Source organism: Mustela nigripes, chromosome 13 (assembly GCF_022355385.1).
Source record: "Mustela nigripes isolate SB6536 chromosome 13, MUSNIG.SB6536, whole genome shotgun sequence".
NCBI classification, from domain to species: domain Eukaryota; kingdom Metazoa; phylum Chordata; class Mammalia; order Carnivora; family Mustelidae; genus Mustela; species Mustela nigripes.
The window spans coordinates 128,147,252-128,165,786 of record NC_081569.1 but is presented as its reverse complement, the minus strand read 5'-3'; the positions used below and the strand labels follow the sequence as shown (position 1 = coordinate 128,165,786).

General features: G+C 54.7%; 1 protein-coding gene across 1 annotated transcript; it reads right to left on the bottom strand.

Annotated features, from left to right (window-relative positions):
* Positions 1-2,685: 2,685 nt before the first annotated feature.
* Positions 2,686-15,064, bottom strand: ISM2 (isthmin 2). The gene is made up of 3 exons (XM_059371325.1): positions 14,619-15,064; positions 7,470-7,857; positions 2,686-4,327 (listed from the first exon to the last, which is right to left on the bottom strand). Exons 1-3 carry the CDS (start codon positions 14,742-14,744, stop codon positions 3,810-3,812), a joined length of 1,032 nt encoding a protein of 343 aa, XP_059227308.1. The 5' UTR covers positions 14,745-15,064; the 3' UTR covers positions 2,686-3,809.
* Between the last annotated feature and the right edge of the window lie 3,471 nt (positions 15,065-18,535).

The window sequence follows — 18,535 nt, the reverse complement described above, 5'->3', positions numbered from 1 at the left end:
CCAAAAAGATGCCTTTTGGTAAAAAGCCTGGACGGTAGCTTGACTCAAACCTAGGGGCCCCTAACAGACTCCTGCTCCTCACACAGAAGAGTGACAAAACAGGAGCCCTTTCATACCTGGCTCGGGAGTTAACCAAGTCTAGATTTCTTGAAAAAATCTGAAGCAGAGATCACAAACCCCTTAATAAAACCCAAAACATCGGGCAGATCACCTGTCCCATAACACGTTCAGTGACAGTTCACATCCCCAGTGCTGACGACGGCCGTTAAGAGTTTTTACCACTGCCATTTTACTGATAGCATTTTGGGGACTAAAAACAATAACAGAGCTAAAAAAAAAAAAAAACAACAACTGCGGACTTGACTGCACTTGTGTTAAGTTGTGCCCCTTCCTACAAATGGGGCACATTTTCTCACCTGGATAATGGGTACAGGAGGCACCTTATCAGAGCATTCGAGAGAACACATACAGAAACACTGGCACTTAGCAGCATCTGGCAAATGTCCCCTACCAACGGCTGGACTCCAGAGCCCAAGCGTCTTCCCTGGGGCTAGAATTATTTTGAAAAGCTAGTTAATTGGCCAAATTGTGAATCATAGGCCAAGGACTCACCTCACTCAGAATCACCAGGGGGAACCTGTTAAAGTCAGCAAATTTTATGGACTCCGCCCCTAATTGATTCTGACTCAGTGTGGGGTGTAGCCCATGAACCTAAGAGTTTAATAAATACCGCAGGCGATACTGGGGTCAGGATGCAATTCAAGAAGCATCCCAACCTGTTAAGAAAATCTAACTGTAATGGAGGAGCCTACAGAAGCACATTTTGTGACCTTTTTGTGACTAACAGGACAAAGGCTGCTGAACCGTTCTGTCTTCCAACAGACAAGGGAAGTCAGCAGGATCAAGAAGGGTTCATAGCACCAGTTGTTTTAAACTCTGGTAAGAATTCAATCTGACTGGTCTTGCCTAACCTAGGACCCTTTAGAAGATACACAGGAGGGAAACTGGGCAAAACCATCCTGGAGACTGGGCAGTGGCAGTGTTCACGCTGGCTGCATGGCCACAGAGGGCTCCCGGTGTTTGGGACAGGAAAAACAGCCAGTCAAGACAGTGACCTCACCAACACTGGACCCAAACAGGGCGGGGGGTCACGTGGATTCTCCTGGGCCAGGTACCAGTCACACGAAATCCTCCCTTCGGCAAGGTCAGCGACCTCCCCATCACTGTTTCTCCACACACCTGTGTCCTGGGCCCTCAGCCCCCTGCACAGCACCTCCTTCTCCTTTGTAGTTTGAATAAACATCATTTTATAGCTGACTGGCTCTCCAGCCCCTTCAAGGCTCCTTTCCGACCGCCTTTATCTTCTGTCAGCTGTGGCCTGACATGATAGCAATTCCACCTGCCACTTGGATTACAGATCAAAAACATGGCCGGCTAAATTCAGTTTGGGTAACAGACAAGCATTAAATTTACACAATGTGTTTAAGTGTCAAGGTAAGTTATATCAGAAAGGAGGGGAATTAGCAGATTCCTATGGAAACAGACTCTGGGATGTTCTTATCTTCTTACTTAAGAATTTCTGCTGGGGCGTCTCGGTGTTTCAGTGGGTTAAAGCCTCTGCCTTTTGCTCAGGTCATGATCCCGGGATCCTGGGATCAAGCCCCTGCTAGGGCTCTCTGCTCAGCGGGGCACCTGCTTCCCTTCCTCGCTCTCTGCCTGCCTCTCTGCCTACTTGTGATCTCTGTCAAATAAATAAAATCTTTTTTTTTTTTTTTTTTTTTTTTTAATTTCTGCCAGGGTGTCTGGGTGGTTCAGTTGTTTGAGTGGCGGTTCTTAATTTCAGCTCTGGTCATGATCTCCGGGTCCTGGGATTAAGCCCCCTGTCGGGCTCCCTGCTCAGCATGGAGTCTTGCAAGGGATTCTCTCTCCCTCTCTCTCTGTTCCTCCCCCTGTTCTCTCTCTCACTCTCTCTCTCTCAAATAAGTAAGTAAGTTTCTGCTAAAAGATAATAAAAACATTCCTGTGCTAATAATCACGTTGATTGCCCCAGCCTAGAGAAAGGGAACAAACTTGGATCCCCTCTGGTGACCTGAGATCTGGCCCTTGCTGCCCCTGTAATATTTTAGTCTCACCACAGTGTTTTTAGACTGTAGTCCAGGACCAGACTAATAAACTTACCTCTAGGTGTGGTGGTTATGGAAACATCTGGTTCTCTGAGTGTCTCCAGGTGATGGCTGGGCACACCTTGTTTCATTCTCCTTCCTGATGTGTCTCTGTTCTTACCCAAGTGCCAGGAGTGACAGTGCAGTGTCTGTTACGGGTAGCAACCAAGGCAGAGTGCAGGTCCACTTCCGTCATCTGACAACTGTAATCCTTTGGGCAACTCTGGGCCCAGCAGCAAACCACTTCCTCTGGAGTGCATGCCATTTATCTCTGACTCACAAATCCTCCTGTCCCCAGGAACTAGCAAAAGTGCCCCTGAGGTCTGGCCAGCTCTCCCGCCTGCCAGGCAACACTGTAGACGTGTGGGATGATTCACACCTACATCCAACCTCTGCACTCCAGGAGCTCTACCCACCCAACTGGGTCAAGCAGTCGCAAACCCCACCATGGCGGGCTTGGCTTGGGCCGCAAACAGGGCTCCCTACACCTCTGTGGAGGCTCCCAATTCCTCATCAGACAGAATTTGAAAATAAAGTGCTTTATTGCAGAGGATCACGAAGAGCTTCAGGGCAGCTGTCTGGGGACCGAGGTCCCCAGCTTTTGGAGCTTCTGTGAACAGGACAATTGGGACTTCATCACTTCAACTCCACAGACCGGAAGTACGGTTCAGGGGCGGGGGTGAGGGGCAGAAGCACAAGGAGAGCTAGGATTGCCAGTCAGGCGCCTCTCTTCCCAGCCCTGAGCTCGGTGCCTCGATAACATCAGCTTGGAGCATGAAGTGGGCCATGGTGGGGTCGTTTCCACCACAGAACTGGCCCAGACCTGGGCTTCCCTGCCACCAACCCAGTCCAGAGAACTGGTTTCCCAGTTTACCGTGGGGCACATCCTCTTGAACCCGTCCTGAGCCTAGCCCAAGCTGCACCATCTCCCAGGCCTGCACGTGCCTACCTACAACCTGGACAGGACAGACATGCTAGACAAAGAGAGGGCCCAGAATAGGTTGACCTGTTCCCCGCCTGGAGCCATCCCTTGTCTTGGCCGCCTCAACCTTTCTGGCCACACTGGGCCCCGCAGATTGACTTCAGCCCTCCACCGAAGGTGTCCCCCAAAGGGAAGCTTGGAGCCTAGATTATCCTGCAAGGGGCACGCTCCTGGTCTGTGGTGGCTCCCAGCAGGGTTGGGGCAAGAGGGCCTCGTGCAGCCACCCAGAGTAAGGAGGGGGCCACTGACGAGGCTGGCTGCCAGCCTGAGTAGCACCTCAGGACCTGGACTTTCTGCCACCCGGCCGGGGAATCATTGTGTGCTGGGGAGCCCGGCCCTTACCTGTGCACAGAGCCCAGCTCAGGGGGAGAGGAGACAAAGTGCATGGCCAGGCTGGGACAGGCCTCCCAGCAGGCAGGGGAGGGCAAACCCTACCCCACCCCCGCCCACCAGACTCCTGCTTCCTCAGGTACACCCTTGGATGTCGGGGAGTGAGCTCCATCCCTTGCCCTGGCCCTTATACATCCCTCAGCCTTGTGCCCAACCCCCCATAGACCCCAGGGGTGCCAACCTGCCTGGGGTTCTCCGGCGCCTACCCAGGGGTGCGGGCAGAGGGCCGGGGTCTGCAGAGGCGGGTTCTCGGGCACAGCCCCCCCACCCCCCCTTCAGTACTCCTTGGCCTCCTGCAACTGGGCCAAGTACTCTTCCTCGGGCGGGTTGTCGGCACAGGCCCGGCCGTTGTTGGGGGGCCGCACCGTGTGGTAGCGGCTCCAGTCGCCCTTGCAGACGATCCAGGGCTCCCTGTCGAGCTTGAAGTGCAGCTCGGGCGAGAAGTCCGTGCTGATGAGGTCGGGGGCGCCGGCGCCCTTGCCCCGGGTCAGCAGCCGGTTGTCCTCATCGTAGCAGCAGTGTTGCGCAGCCAGGGTGCTGCTTTCGTCCGACAGCATGGAGCGGAGGCAGAAGCGCGCCGTGGGCTGGTACACGTCCAGGCGCTCCCGCGGGCCGCTCGCGTCCTTCCAGCGGAAGCTGCGGCCGCGGCGCTCATCCTGCAGGCTCACGGTGCTCGACGCGGCCTCCAGCGGGTACGAGCAGGGGCAGCTGGGCAGATCCTGCAGCACCTGACGCATGTACTGGGCCAGGAAGTCGCTCTTGCAGTTCAGCCACCTCTCGCAGCTGTCCACCTCTGCAGGGGGGAGGGGAGCTGGTCACCGGTGCGGAGGGAGTTGATCAAGGACCTAAGCCCGCCCCGAGAGGGAAGGCCCCACACCAGACCTGGGTGCTGTAGGGCACCACTGCCCCCGCCCCCGTGGCACGCCCCGCCCCCGTGGGCACGCCCCCACCCTGACCTCCCCTGTGGACAGAGAAGGGCTACCGCACAGCCCCCTCCCCAGGAAACCTGAAGCCAGAGGCCACAGCTCAAAACGATATTGGCCAAGGGGCTGTCCCTCTACGTGCTGGGTGGTGGGAAGGATCTGGGGTCTTGGGGAAAAAACTGGGAGGTGCTGGGGGCAGGCACCACTGTTTTAAGCACTTGGTAAGAAAGTGTTCCGCTGTCTTCACCATTGGTCCATTCTCGTTCTTACCTCCACCAGCTTCAGGCTTACCCTGCCTCTCTGCGCCCCCTGCGGCCCCTCTGTCTAGGTTGCCTCCTCTCTTCTCTTTTCCTTGAGAATTTGGCCACACAGAAAACATGGCTCCTTCCTCTTTGCTCCAGAATGTGGGGGCATGCCCTGCCACGTAGTGCTCAAGCTGGCCGTGTGTCTCTCCTCCTAAGGCCCGAGCTCCCTGAGGGCAGATCCCCGGCCCCGCACAGCGCCAGGCACACCCCACCGGCTCAGGGAGCCCCACAGGAGTGAGCATGGACCCCACCTGCAAGGGGCCTGTCGGCAGCTGCCACCCTCCTTGTGGGGCGCAAGGGACCCCAAGAGATGCAGATGCAGAATGTTCTAGTAAAAACAGCCTGTTCCCCTACGCTGCTGGAAGGAGCAGTTCCGGAGTTCTGGTCCCTGCCCTGTTTCTGACAGCACCCCTTCCCACACAGAGGCTGCCTTCCCACCCAGAGCCTGTCTTCCCACACAGAGCCCCCAGAGTGACTGAGAGTGGAAGCCAGAATATCCCATCACATCCCACAGCCAGGCAGAGTATGCCCCCCAGGGCAACCTCCAAGTTCTGTGGCTCCCATCAGGACCTTCTTCCCAACAGGAATGTCAGGCTGGGGAAGGTCAACGGCCTGGCTAGGGGAACTGAGAAAGGCCGAGGTCCCTTTGCCAGATAGGGTCATCTTCCAGCTGGAACGTGTAGCCTGCCTCCATGGATGGAGGTGGGATTCCTGTCTGCAGTGATGCTCGACACTCCCGGAAAGCTTCTCCCCAAACCCCTGGGAGCAGGGCCTACCTCCTCACTGACCTGGGCCGAGCATGTCTAGGGCATTGTGGGCCGGGCGCTGCCACCCCTCACTGGGGAAGCCCAAGGACTCTTTGTCCTCGGTGCCTTTGGGAGGAGAGGCAGCCAGGCTGGTGGGACCCTGGGGCACCTCCGTGCTCCCTGTGGGGGAGGCCCAGCCCTCACTAGGCTCTCAGTGCTCACAGCATCCAGGTTAGGCCTGGGCCGAGGCCAGGCCACTGCGTCTCTGAGCCCCCTGCCTCCCTTCTCCAGGCCCCATCCTCAGACAAGGCGCCTGTGCCCAGGGGATCACCAGTGTGTAACAGCTGCCTCTGCCGGCCCCGGCCCTGGGGCTCGTATCACCATGACAAGGGGGCAGGCAGTAGGCTCAGGGCCTGGTGGTGGTGCAGGCACGGTTGCAGGGCTGAATCCTCCTCTGGTTGGGAGACCAGGGCCTCCACTACTCTGGGCGCTCAGAGTCCGAGTCAAGGCAAGGAGCCAGGGGTGAATGAGCACCAGGGGAGCACCAGGGCCCATCACCAAAACACACCCCTTCCTCGGGAGCACGCTGCTCTTGCCAGGGTTCCCGGCCTAAGGGACGAAGCATGGGCTGGATTCCAGCCCCCACCGGTCCCTCAGCTGGGCACCCCCATAGAGCAGACCTTTGTGCAAACCACATCAGTCAGAACCACCGCTGACAAGATCACCCTGGCACTGGGATATATATTTTTTTTATTTTTAAAGCTATTTTGACAGAGAGAGGGGGGAGGGGTCACAAGTAGGCAGAGAGAGAAGGGGAAGCAGGCTCCCTGCTTAGCAGAGAGCCCAATGCGGGGCTCGATCCTAGGACCCTGAGATCATGACCTGAGCCGAAGGCAGAGCCTTTAACCCACTGAGCCACCCAGGTGCCCCCTGGCACTGGGATACTAAGGAATATCCTGACTTCCCACGCTGGGGACCCAGCCCTGGTCTGAGGAACCCGACGTCCACCAAGACAGGCTGTGCAGGGCTGGGACCGGGGGGCAGGGGGGTGTCTCTGTGGAACCCCCAAAGTCCTGACATAATACTGACAAAACCCGCTTTCTCCTCACTTCCCAGGCAGGTCTGAGCAGGCGGGCACCAGGAGCTGAAGGACAATTCATGGAAGATGAGCTGGAAAGCCTGAAGTTTCTGCCAGTTTACATTATTTTGGTTTTAGTTCTCAGCACGGCACCTCCCTCCAAGGACCAAATGCCAGGGCTCTGGGGAGAATGGCTGCGATGGTGCATGAAATAGGTCTGCGCCCAGGGAAGCCCAGACTGAAGCATAAAACATAAAAACGGCCATTATGGAGGTCTGGCCAGGGCTGAGGGGGCATTTTCTGGATGGTCTGGGCTGTTAGGTGGTTTTCTGATAAAAACAGCCACTATTTAGTTTACTACATGCAGGCACTTTAAGTGTATTAACTCACTTAATACCCTCTACACCCAGTCTTATTTAGTGAAGGTTGTGTCATTCTCCATTATAGAGAGGAAGGAAAAGAGGCACAGAGAGGTTAAGTAACTTGCCCAAGGTCACGAGGCTGGAAAGCGGCAGAGCCAGGATGCAAACCGCACAGTCTGAAACTGAAGTCAGTTGTGAGTGGTGGGGTTTAAAATGTTTCCCAACATTGGGAACTGTTGGCAACTGACAGATATGAATATATATAAAATTACAAATGTCCGCTTTGCTAAGGGGGGTCTCAGGGCTGTTGTGGAGGTCAAATATTTGGGAAAAAAAGAAAACCCAAATTTTGCCAGCTATGGGTAATGTTGCTATTTAGGGGATGATGGTGTTTGTACAGGCCTAGCTCCTGGTCTCCTCCGCGGCCCCTGCTCGGGAAGCTCTCAGGCCTCTCTCTAGCCCCGTTTCCACTCAGGAACTCCAGAAGCCACAGCTGGGAATGCCAAGATGGGGGTGCTCACCATCGCCGTCCGGCTCCTTGAAGGCCCAGTCCCCAGGGGCCAGCCAGCCCTGCTCCTGGCTGCCTGTGGCCCCACTGAACCCAGACTCCTCCTCGTCATACTCTTCGTAATCACTGGCCTCCTGGTCCTCACTCTCGCCGAACTCTGCAAGGTAATCCTCCTTCTCCTCTTCCTCCTTCTCCTCTTCCTCTTTGTCTTCATCCCCTGGGGCTCTGCCCTTGAGATCGGTGTTCCCCTCCTTGCCCTCCGGGATGCCCCAGAACAGGGGCCAGAAGAGCTCCTTGACAGGGAGCCAGCTCGAGGCCCCCTGGGGCCAGTGATGGCCGGGCTCGGCCAGGAGGTCCATCTCCACCTGGGCCTGGGGCTCCTCCACCACCTCAATGGTCACCTGCAGAGGGACAGATACAGGCAGGCAGGTAAAGGAGAGCTCAGAGCAAGACACCAAGGATAGGACAGATGACGATAGGGGCAGAGGTCCTCCCTTCCCTCCAAACCAGCTCATTTTCTTCACCAAACTTCCTGGCCTCCCAGGGCACGTGAGGTCACAATTTAAGACTCAGCTGTGCATCGCCATCCCCCAGGTATCAAGACCCCCGACCCAACCCTAGACCTGTGTTTAACTACCTGACATGGGGCCAGGGGCGGCGACTTTAACATTGTGCCAGGATAGAGACCCACTCTTTAAGATGCGCTGGCTGGTGGGGCGCCTGGGTGGCTCAGTGGGTTAAAGCCTCTGCCTTCGGTTCAGGTCATGGTCTCAGGGTCCTGGGATCAAGCCCCCCATCGGGCTCTCTGCTCAGCAGGGAGCCCGCTTCCTTCTCTCTCTCTGCCTGTCCCTCTGACTACTTGTGATCTTTGTCTATCAAATAAGTAAATAAAACCTTAAAAAAAAAAAAAAAAGATGCACTGGCTGGGAATTATGGCTCCAGTGGCCTGTGGGCGCCCAGCCCAGCCATAGGGGCCGCTAACACCCTGGGGGCTCACTGTGGGACTGGAAAATAACTCCAAAGATAGAAAACTCCCATAGTGTCTCTGGGTGGGGAGGTTTGGGGAGGGGGACAAAAGGGGAGCAAAGGGGGTTCCCTCACTCACCCCACGGTGGACAGGAAATAAGGAACAGGAAATCATTTATGTGAAAGGGAACTTGAAAAACATTATTTTTGGCTATTACAGAATAATATGAGGGGCACCTTGGGTTGTCTGCCTTCGGTTCAGGTCATGATCCCAGGATCCTGGGACTGAGCCCTGCATGGGCTGGGGCGGGGGAGGGGGAGGCAGGCTGTGGGCCTCCCCGCTGAGCCTGCTTCTCCCTCTCCTTCTGCTTCCCCCTCCCTCTCTTGGTGTGTGCTCTGTCTCTAAAATAAATAAATTAATTAAATATTTTTTAAAAAACATTAGATTCTATGCTTTTTTGTGGATTTTTTTTTAATAAATATAAAGGTTTTATTTACTTATTTGAGAGAGAGAGAGAGAGCGCATGTGAGGGGAGAAGGTCAGAGGGAGGAGCAGACTCCCCGTGGAGCTGGGAGCCCGATGCAGGACTCGATCCTGGGACTCCAGGATTGTGACCTGGGTTGAAGGCAGTCACTTAACCAACTGAGCCACCCAGGTGCCCTCTCTTTTGATGGAAGTGTTTTGCAAACTGTAGATGCTGCACAAAATGCAGAACTACTACCGTCAGGAGGGTGCCTGGGTGGCTCAGTGGGTTAAGCCTCTGCCTTCAGTTCAGGTCATGATCCCAGGGTCCTAGGATTGAGCCCTGTGTCGGGCTCTCTGCTCCGCGGGGAGCCTGCTTCCTCCTCTCTCTCTCTCTGCCTGCCTCTCTGCCTATTTGTGATCTCTGTCTGTCAAATAAATAAATAAAATCTTAAAAAAATTTCCGGCTGCTTAGGTCTAAATCCCCAGATAGCCTGACTTCTGACTTTGGGGACCATGACAGGGACGTAACCTCTACGAGCATCCTTATCTGTAAAATGGGGACTAGTGATGGGAAAGAGCTGGTTTCCAGCAGGTGCTCAGAATGTGCATCTCCAGGCTCTTCAGTCTCTCCACTCCCTGGTGCACAGGTGGACCTGATGATAACCAAGGCCACAGAAAGCCCTGGCTAAACATCCCAGCCACACATGCCACCCTTCTCGAGCTGCTCTCAGGCCCCCTGCCCCGTGTTTCAGACCCAGGAAACCCCAGGAGTGGAGTGGAGTGGAGTAGAGGGCGGACACCCGTCTTAGTTCGGGTTTCTTCAGAAGCCAAACCTGACACAAAAATTCAAGGGCAAGTCGTTCCTTTGGAAGGTGATCCCAGGAGACAAGAGCAGGGAGTCGGGGCGTGAGTCCGGCATGGGAAGCAGCTAATTCAGAAATGCTCCCTCAGGTTAGTGACCACGGTGACAAGTGGAACTCAGTCCCATCGGGTGCCTCAGCTACTCCCCCCGGAGTGGGGACCTGGGCTGCGTACCTACCAGCCCTGCCAGTCACTGGTTGAGGGATCCCGGAGGGAGGAGAGGGTTTGCTCCCTGGGCGCCTCAGGCTGGCCGTGACAGCTCAGAGCAGGCCCTAGCGGCAGTGACAGCCGTCTGGCCGCCAGACACTGGCAACTGGAGGCCAGGCCAGGGCCCCGCCCTGCAAGTGCTGTTGCAGCAGGGATGTGGTCCCCACAGAAGAACCCAGGCAGGAGGGGACCACGGCCTGAGAGTGAAGAGCGCAGGCCCAGAGGAGGGAGCCTGTGGGCCTGGGGCACTGGCCCACATATGGCTGGGGAGCTCAGTCAGCACTTCCATCCCGGGTGTCGTCCAGCCAGATGCCTGGCATCAAGGACTGGATTGCAGGAGCCAGGGCACCAAAAAGCACATACTTTCCTGCAGGTTGGCTTTTCTTGGTTGGGGTGTGCCCCACTTCCTAGCCTGGTCCCTGAGTTAGTGTGACCCCAGCATATGTGTGATGCCGTATGTGTGATGCTCAGACAGCACATCTTCCCTCCAGGGCCTGGGTTAGGCCCTTGATGTGCCTTCTGTCACCCCAGCTAGACTGCAGGCAAGACTTTTTGTCTGCTTTGTTCCTGCTGTAACCTGTGCCTAGCGCAGTGCCTGGTACACAGGAGGAGCTCGATAAATCACTGCCTAGCTGCATGAACACGAGCAACCCAGAGGGGTGACTGTGACTCTCTCCGTGTGACTGAGGAGCCTACGGGGAGTCTCAGACCGGGCCAGGGACTGACGTGAGGTCGCCGAGGTTACAGCACTGGAGCTCGGGTTCAAACACAGCTCTGTCTGATCTCCGCGCCCGTGCCTCGGTGCACACACACGTGTGTGGACACGCACTCACGACTACCCCCTTGCACAACCACCTCTGTATTCATGGAGCCCTCCCATTTTTGCCATCTCGCTGGCAGCCAACCTGGGCAGTGACGGGTGGAGGGTGGAGACCACACGGCCTGGGTTCCAGTCCCAACTTGTACACCTACAAGCTGTGTGACTTCGGGTGGGTTAACTTCCTCTGCCTTAAATACTGCCTCCATCAATTAAGGCAACAGCAGTCTCTGTCTTGCATGGTTGTTGGGTTAAAATGAGGGCTGCCTCAAACAAGGACAATGTGCAGTGAGCCTCACCTAGAGGTGGTGACAGATGGTGTTGAGAGAGAGAGGACCCCTCTTGCCAGGCCCTGCCAGCTCTTTACATCTTAGCTGGTCTGAAGTCCCCAGCACCACTCCCTATGCAGAAACTCTGGGGGGGGGGGGGCGGTGATCCCATGGCCTGAATTCTGAGGCTCAGCACATTTGAGAACACCTGTTCTATCCCACAGGACCAGCTTCCCCATCTGCTACCCTTGCACAGGGAGTTTCACACAGGCACAAATACCCAAGTCCATGCTTTGGGGCAATGGTGTCAACATCTATGCCCCTCCCCCCATTCTCTCTCTCTCTCTCTCTCTCACACACACACACACACACACACACGCATTCTATTCTTCCCTTTCTCCCTCAACCAGCTTTCCAGTAGTTCCAAACTCTGAGCTGGAAGAATGGTCAAGAGGGAGAGCATTGGTCAAAGTCAAGGTCCAAGGAGGTAACCAGCTGCTGGGGGAGGCTGAGGGCGAAGCCACAGGCTTGGCATCACACATAGGCTGGGGTCACACTCACTCAGGGACCAGGCTAGGAAGTGGGGCACACCCCAACCAAGGAAAGCCAACCTGCAGGAAAGTATGTGCTTCTTGGTGCCCCGGCTCCTGCAATCCAGTCCTTGATGCCAGGCACCTGGCTGGAGGACACCCGGGACGGAAGTGCTGACTGAACTCCCCAGCCGTATGTGGGCCGGTGCCCCAGGCCCACAGGCTCCCTCCTCTGGGCCTGCGCTCTTCTGCGGGGACCACATCCCGGCTGCAACAGCAGGACCGCCTGCGGCTCCACCCAGGGGGGACCCTTCCTGCGGGGCAGTCCTTGCAGCCTGGAGGAGCTGTCCTCTCTCTCTCTCCTCTCCTCCTAGTTCTCATCTCCATCACCCTCCTGTGACCCCAAGTCCTCAACTCTGTTTCCCCCACCCCCGGGTCTTCCCTTGGCTGCCCAGGAGGTGGTGGGTGCCAGGGCAAGGTGTCCAGGGGTCCCAGAGTTAAGCCAAGCTGGGTTTCAATCCCGGCTCCCCGCTTACCAGCTGCAGAACTGTGGGTTAGTGATTAGACCCACTGTCCGTCTCCTTAACCCTAAAATGAGGAAAACAAGGCAAGGAACGCAAGAGGCTAGGCACAGTGGCTGTGTGGGTGGTGGTGTGAGCTGAGCTAGAGCAGAAGATACCCAAGGGAGAGAGCTCTGCTGTTCCTTGCTCTCCTAGCCCCCAACAAATCATTGTAACGACGATGCCACACACATGAGCCATGCTCTCTCACTTAGCAGGCTAGCCACCAGAACGGGCTCTCTTACTCCCAGTTGACTGTGAGGATAAACCGAGGCTCAGCAACAGGCCTGCCCAGAGAGAGGGTGGCACGTTTTGTTCCTGATGCTGATGATTTCGAGACTTTTCAAGACTTCAGATGAGCAGGCTAAGGGCCCCTGGAATAGCTCTTGAAATGACAGCCCTGGCTCCCAAGCTCTATTAGGCTTACCGTCTCTGTGCCTTGATTTTTCCCTCTGGAAAATGGGAATAACACCCATGTCAGCAGGGTGTGACAATAAAATAACAGCACATAAAGCACTTCGCACGGACTCTGCAAGGCCCAGAGAAGGCTCGCATCCCCTCAGTCATCCTGTCATCCTGTTATCCTTCAGCTGCTTCTTCGAAGTCTTTGGAGCTGTCAGTTATTCCTGCCATAATCACCTGTGGCCCTAGAACACCAATCTGCCTTATCTCAGAGTGAGATTTCTTAGCTAACGCCTTGATATAGAACAGCTTTAACGCATATTACACAGACTTCTGAGGCAGTGTTTGAGCTAGACGGGATCCCAGAGAAGCCTCAGGCCCCTATTTCAAATAGGAGATCATGGGTGAGTCATACATGAGTTAATGACCCACTGGGACCAGAACCCCAGGACCTGGGCTCCAAGCTCTGTTTTTCCTTTGTGGCACTAATTTTCTCTAACATGCTTTTGAGGATTCTGACAGGCCCTATTCTAGGGCTGGGGATAGGACTTTGGCTCTGAAATAACTCATCCTCTAGGCTAGTCTTAGGGGAAGATATGGCAAACATATAAAAAAAATTATTACAGTAAAAAACCGTAAGTACTAAAATAGAAAACGCCAAATGAGTAGGAAAAAAACAAGTCAATTAATTGTAGGACCACTGTCATCTCTAGGAGGTGGCACTGGCCAGAGGCTGTTCAGTTCCTCCAGATTTGTCTACAGCAGCGGTTGCCAACAGAGGTGGCTGGGGGAGGGGTGTCCCTCAGGAAACACTGGGCAATGTCTGGTTCTGTCCAGGAGTGGGTGCTGTAGATATCTAGTGGGTCAAGGCCAGGGATGCTGCTAACATGCTACAGTGAACAACAAGGAATTATACAACTCAAAATGGCAGGAGTGTGAACGTTGAGGGGCTCTGGTCTATAAGATGTACTCTGAACAAGGGGCAAAAATTGGAAATTGGAGGCAAAAAGTCTTGGATATTACAATGGTTTGTAACATACCAAAGTGCCATAGTACATAAACAGCATATTTACAGTATTAAAATTTCAGAGGAAAAGGCACTTTGGAGGAAAAATATCTAAAAGTCTCCTTAGGAGGGCAGCATTGAAAAAAAGGCAGATAAACACCAGTCCATAGAGACCCCAAGTACAGGCCAGGCCCTTGCTTCCCACGGGCCTCTGGAGGGCCTCAGCATCCTGGGCACTACTGGCCCCCAAGCTGTGGTACCTCTCACCGTCCAGTCTCCCCCACCCGGCTGGGTGTCTCTCGGTGTCCTCATACGGAAAATGGGAAGAACTACTCTGTCCTCCTCCTCAAGTAATATCTACATGGGAGGAGCCCAGACCCCCTGCCACACCAGCCTGCATATCCCGGAAATCTGGAGGGTTTTGACCCCATGGGGATGAGCGGCCACTACAGTCCACGGAGGAATGGCTGGACCGCTGGCCCCTGGTGCAAAGAGGCAAGTTTTGGCAGACCGTATTCCTCTCCACGTCTAAACCACCCTTTTCCAACTCGCTCCTCTGTTTTCAGTCTCATCCCCAAAGCGCACGCACAGGCGCTCAGAAAGTGCCCTCCGCCCGTCCGGTCTTAGCGACCTCTTCTGCTCTTCCAAGCACATACTAATACTAAGGACCCTGGCTGATCTTACTCCCCTGCAAGTTGAAAGACTCCACTCCCTACCTCTTCTCATCTCAATTCACACCCAAAGAGAATAAAATCCTTTGCAGGTCTGATTTGAGGATGCACTGGCCAGTCGAACCCCAGTAACTCGGCGCCGCGTTCCCCTCCCATCGTTCCAGCTCCTCTCGGAGCGCTCCCCTGGATCGGGGGCTGCAGGAGAGGTTCCCTCAGGGCGACGCAGCCGCGGGCGGGAGAGGCCAGGCTGTCCCACGGGGTCCGGGTTCCCACGCTCAGCCCAGCAGTGGAGTCTCTCCCCCGCTGGCCCGCCGCCCGGCCGGGCTCCCGCAGGTCCCGCGCACCTGGCCCCCCGCCCGGCGCCCGCCCTCGGAGGTCGCCGCTCGCGCCCCGGCCCCGCCGCTCACCTCCTCCAGCCTCGAGGGGCTCCGGGACCGCGGCCTCCTCTGGGGGAGCGCCCGGCTCGCGGCCAGCAGCGCCACCAGCAGCACCAGGCCGAGGAGGAGCCCCGCGCGGCCGGGCAGCCCAGGCATGGTCTCCCTCCCCGCGCAGCTCCGCACCGCCCCTCCGCGCCTCGCGAGCGTCTCCCGCGCGTCGGTCCCTTCGCGCCCCGCCTCTCCTCCTGCTGGTGGAGCGGGAGCGCGCAGATCGCAGGAGCGCGGTGGTGCCGCGCTTTTCTCGGGTCAGCGCCCGGGACCTCCTCGGCCCTTCCCACAAGGGCGGCTCCTCGGCGCACGCGGACAGTCTCCGCCCGGCGGGAGACTCCCTTTGGTCTGGCCGCCTCCTGCCCACCGTACCCGCCGCTATTGCCGCCCTAGCCCCAGGCGAATTCCTGGCCGGGGGACGTCGCGGCGGGCCAGACGGTCGGCTCGCTCCAGACCCGCGCTGCCGCTCCTGCGGGTCGCCCACCGGCGGGCGCGCCGACGGCACAGGGACACGCGGACCGCCTGGGCCGGGGGGTGGGGCGACGCGCCGAAGCCCCGCGCGGGCGCCCTCAGCTCTTGGGCAGGTGTTTATTTACACCCCGAGGTCGGTCTGCTTGGGGAGGAGGAAGGCCAGGAAGTCTTGCCCCCAAGGCTCCCCCAGCTCCTCTGCTGGAGGAGCAGCCCGGAGAAACACCTGCTGCGGTGCGCCCCATGTCCTCAGGATGTTCTCAGAGCTCTTCAAAAACCCGGAGAGACTTGAGACTCAGATGTGAGGACAAGTCCCAGAAGGACAGCCAGCAGCTAGACACGTCTGAGGTCGTGGTCGGAAGATGGTGCCATGCTACTGGATGTCACCTAGTTTAATCCCGGATAAAACAATGGGATCACCACTCCCTCTATCGAGACATTCGTGCGTGTTTCCTCACCTGTAGGGTACGCTGGTCATGAAATGAAAAGATCAGGAACTCCTAGGGGCAATGACAGTTCTTGTGGCATGTGGGGTCTATGAGGGAATGTAGGCACAGTGACACAAGGTGGGACAGGTCAGTGAGGAGCTGTCAGAAGACACTAGGAAGATGGCCACTCCGGGGCCACAAAAGCTACCTGGTTTCAAGGCCGGGATAACAGATCCTGGGGGTGCTGGGGAGGAGGGCCAGGAAATCTGCCATTGGGGTAAAACTTGGGATCTGAGTTTAGCCAAAGTAAAACTCGTAGGGGCCCCGGGCACAGTGCTGTGAAACCACTCCTGTCTGCAACAGCACAGCCCAGGACTCCGCGGCGATTTCAATAGTGCGTCCAGAGTTTACAACGCGGGTTTGGAGTTTGCCACAGGGTTTTGAATCCTGCCTCTACCATTTACTAAGAAGTTACTATTGGGCAAGGTCTTGGACCTCTTGGTGCTTTTCTCACTTATAAAAGTGTGTGTTTGTGTGGGTGGGGGAGTACCTACCTCGCAGATGCAAATAAGAATCTATTTTAAAGATTTTCTTTAGGATGAAGTTGCCATTTTTTGGTCCAAGGGGTCAAATATTGACAATTTCATGTGGTTCAACCTAGTAAGATGCTTGGAACACAGTAAACACTCAAATGTTAGCTGAAAGAAACTGGCCTTTGAGCACGTTCTACACCATATGACTCTTTCTAGACGAAAGGTGAGGCTACCTGGTTCTTTAGTTTTTTAAGATTTCTTTTTCACACACAACCTATTTTCTTATCATCAAATTTCCGCCCCTTCCACCAGATCAAAGTCAGGCTCAAGTTCATTCGTTTGGGTGGGCCTATCTCTGAGTCAGGCACTACAGCTGTACCCCAAACCCCTTTCCCCTCTTTACCTGGACCACTGTCAAAGTCTCCGGACTGGTTCTGCTGGTTCTTGTTCTCACTCACTCCTCACCGGTGCTGTTGGTTATCCTCAGTGGAAAACAGTGCATCATCTAAACACCGTACAACCTTCTGCATTAATCTGATTCCCGTCTTTCATTCTTTGAGCTGTTTTACAGCTCTGTAGGGTGTAGGTAAGAGCAGCGAAGTAAAATCATTCCTGTCTACAGAAGTGAAAATTATGTCTGACCTCTCCCCGTGTGGAAGAAACCAGTTTTGCCTTCATTTGCACATTCATTTCAATATTCCTGCTCTATCACTGCTGTTTTTCAGTATCTCCTTTCATTGCTTGTCATATCCTTACTCATTTCCTCATTCATGAGTTAAATAAAATCTTTAACTCGTGCTCATTCTTATATCTGTAAGGGAGTCGTGAATTCTTGAGAATGATCTTCAAACAGTCTTCTTGCACCCAGTTAATTCCTACCTCCCCAGTCTTGGCTCCCGGCAACCACTCGTCCACTGTCACCGCAGGTTAGTTGTGCCTTTCTAGATTTTCATATTAATAGAATGGTATTTTTGTATTCTTTTGTGCTTGGCTTCTTCATTGGAGCATGTTTCTAAGACTCGTCCGTATAGCTGTAGGTATCAGCTATTCGTTCCTCCTCGTTGCTCAGCAGTGTTCCGTCGCATGTATACACAACATTTTGCTCACCCGTTCACAATGGTGGCATTTGGGTTGTTCCTAGTTTAGAGCTATTATGAGTAAAGCAGCTCTGAGTATTCAAGTGCACGTGTGCACAGGCTTTCACTTTTCTTGGGTGAATGAAATTGCTGCCCCCAAACTGCCAAACTGTTTTCTTAAATGGCTGGGCACTTTCCATCCCTACATCTTTGCCAACACTTGGTATCATGACTTTTTTTGAATTTAGCCATTCTGGTGGGTGGGGGAGTGGTGGAATCTTATTATAGTTTTCATTTGCATTTTTCTCTGAAGACCAGAGATGTCGAACATTTTTCCATGTGCTTTTTTGGCCATTAGTATACCTCCTCGTGACGAGTCTGTTCAAATCTTTTGGGGCGCCTGGCTGGCTCAGTCGGTAGAGCACTGACCCTTGATTGAAGGGTTGTGAATTCAAGCCCCACTTTTGGTGTAAAGATTACTTAAAAAATAAAATCTTTAGGGGCGCCTGGGTGGCTCAGTCGGTTAAGCTTCTGACTCTTGGTTTTGGCTCAGGTGGCCATCTCGGGGTCCTGGGATCAAGCCCCACATCAGGCTCTCTGCTGAGCGCAGAGCCAGCTTGTCTCTCCCTCCCCCTCTGCTCCTCACCTGGCATGCCTGTGCATGTGCTCTTTCTCAAAGAAAGAAAATCTTTTAAAAATAAAAATAAATTTTTAAAAGATTTATTTATTTGAGACAGAGAGCATGAGTGGGGGTAGGAGGGTGGATGGGGGCAAAGGGAAAGGGAGCAGACTCCTCACGGAGCGACGGCCTGTGCGGGACTCAGTCCCAGGACGCTGAGACCAAGACCTGAGCCTAAGGAAGACATTTAACTGACTGAACCACCCAGGTACGCCCCCGCCCAATAAAGTCTTTTAAAATGTGCTCAAACCTTCTGCCTATTTTTTAGGTTTTTTTTTTTTTTTTTTAGTTTTAGTTTTAGTTCTGCCTTTTGTTTTTCTTAAAGATTTTATTTATTTATTTGACACAGAGAGAGAGATCACAAGTAGGCAGAGAGAGAGGAGGAAGCAGACTCCCTGCTGAGAAAAGAGCCCGATGAAGGGCTCGATCCCAGGACCCTGAGACCATGACCTGAGTCAAAGGCAGAAGCTTTTATTTTTTTTTTTCTTTTTTTTTTTTTAAGATTTTATTTATTTATTTGACAGAGAGAGATCACAAGTAGGCAGAGAGGCAGGCATAGAGAGAGAGAGAGGAGGAAGCAGGCTCCCTGCCGAGCAGAGAACCCGATGCGGAACTCGATCCCAGGACCCTGAGATCATGACCTGAGCCGAAGGCAGCAGCCCAACCCTCTGAGCCACCCAGGTGCCCCAATGTTTTACTTTTCAATATACTACTT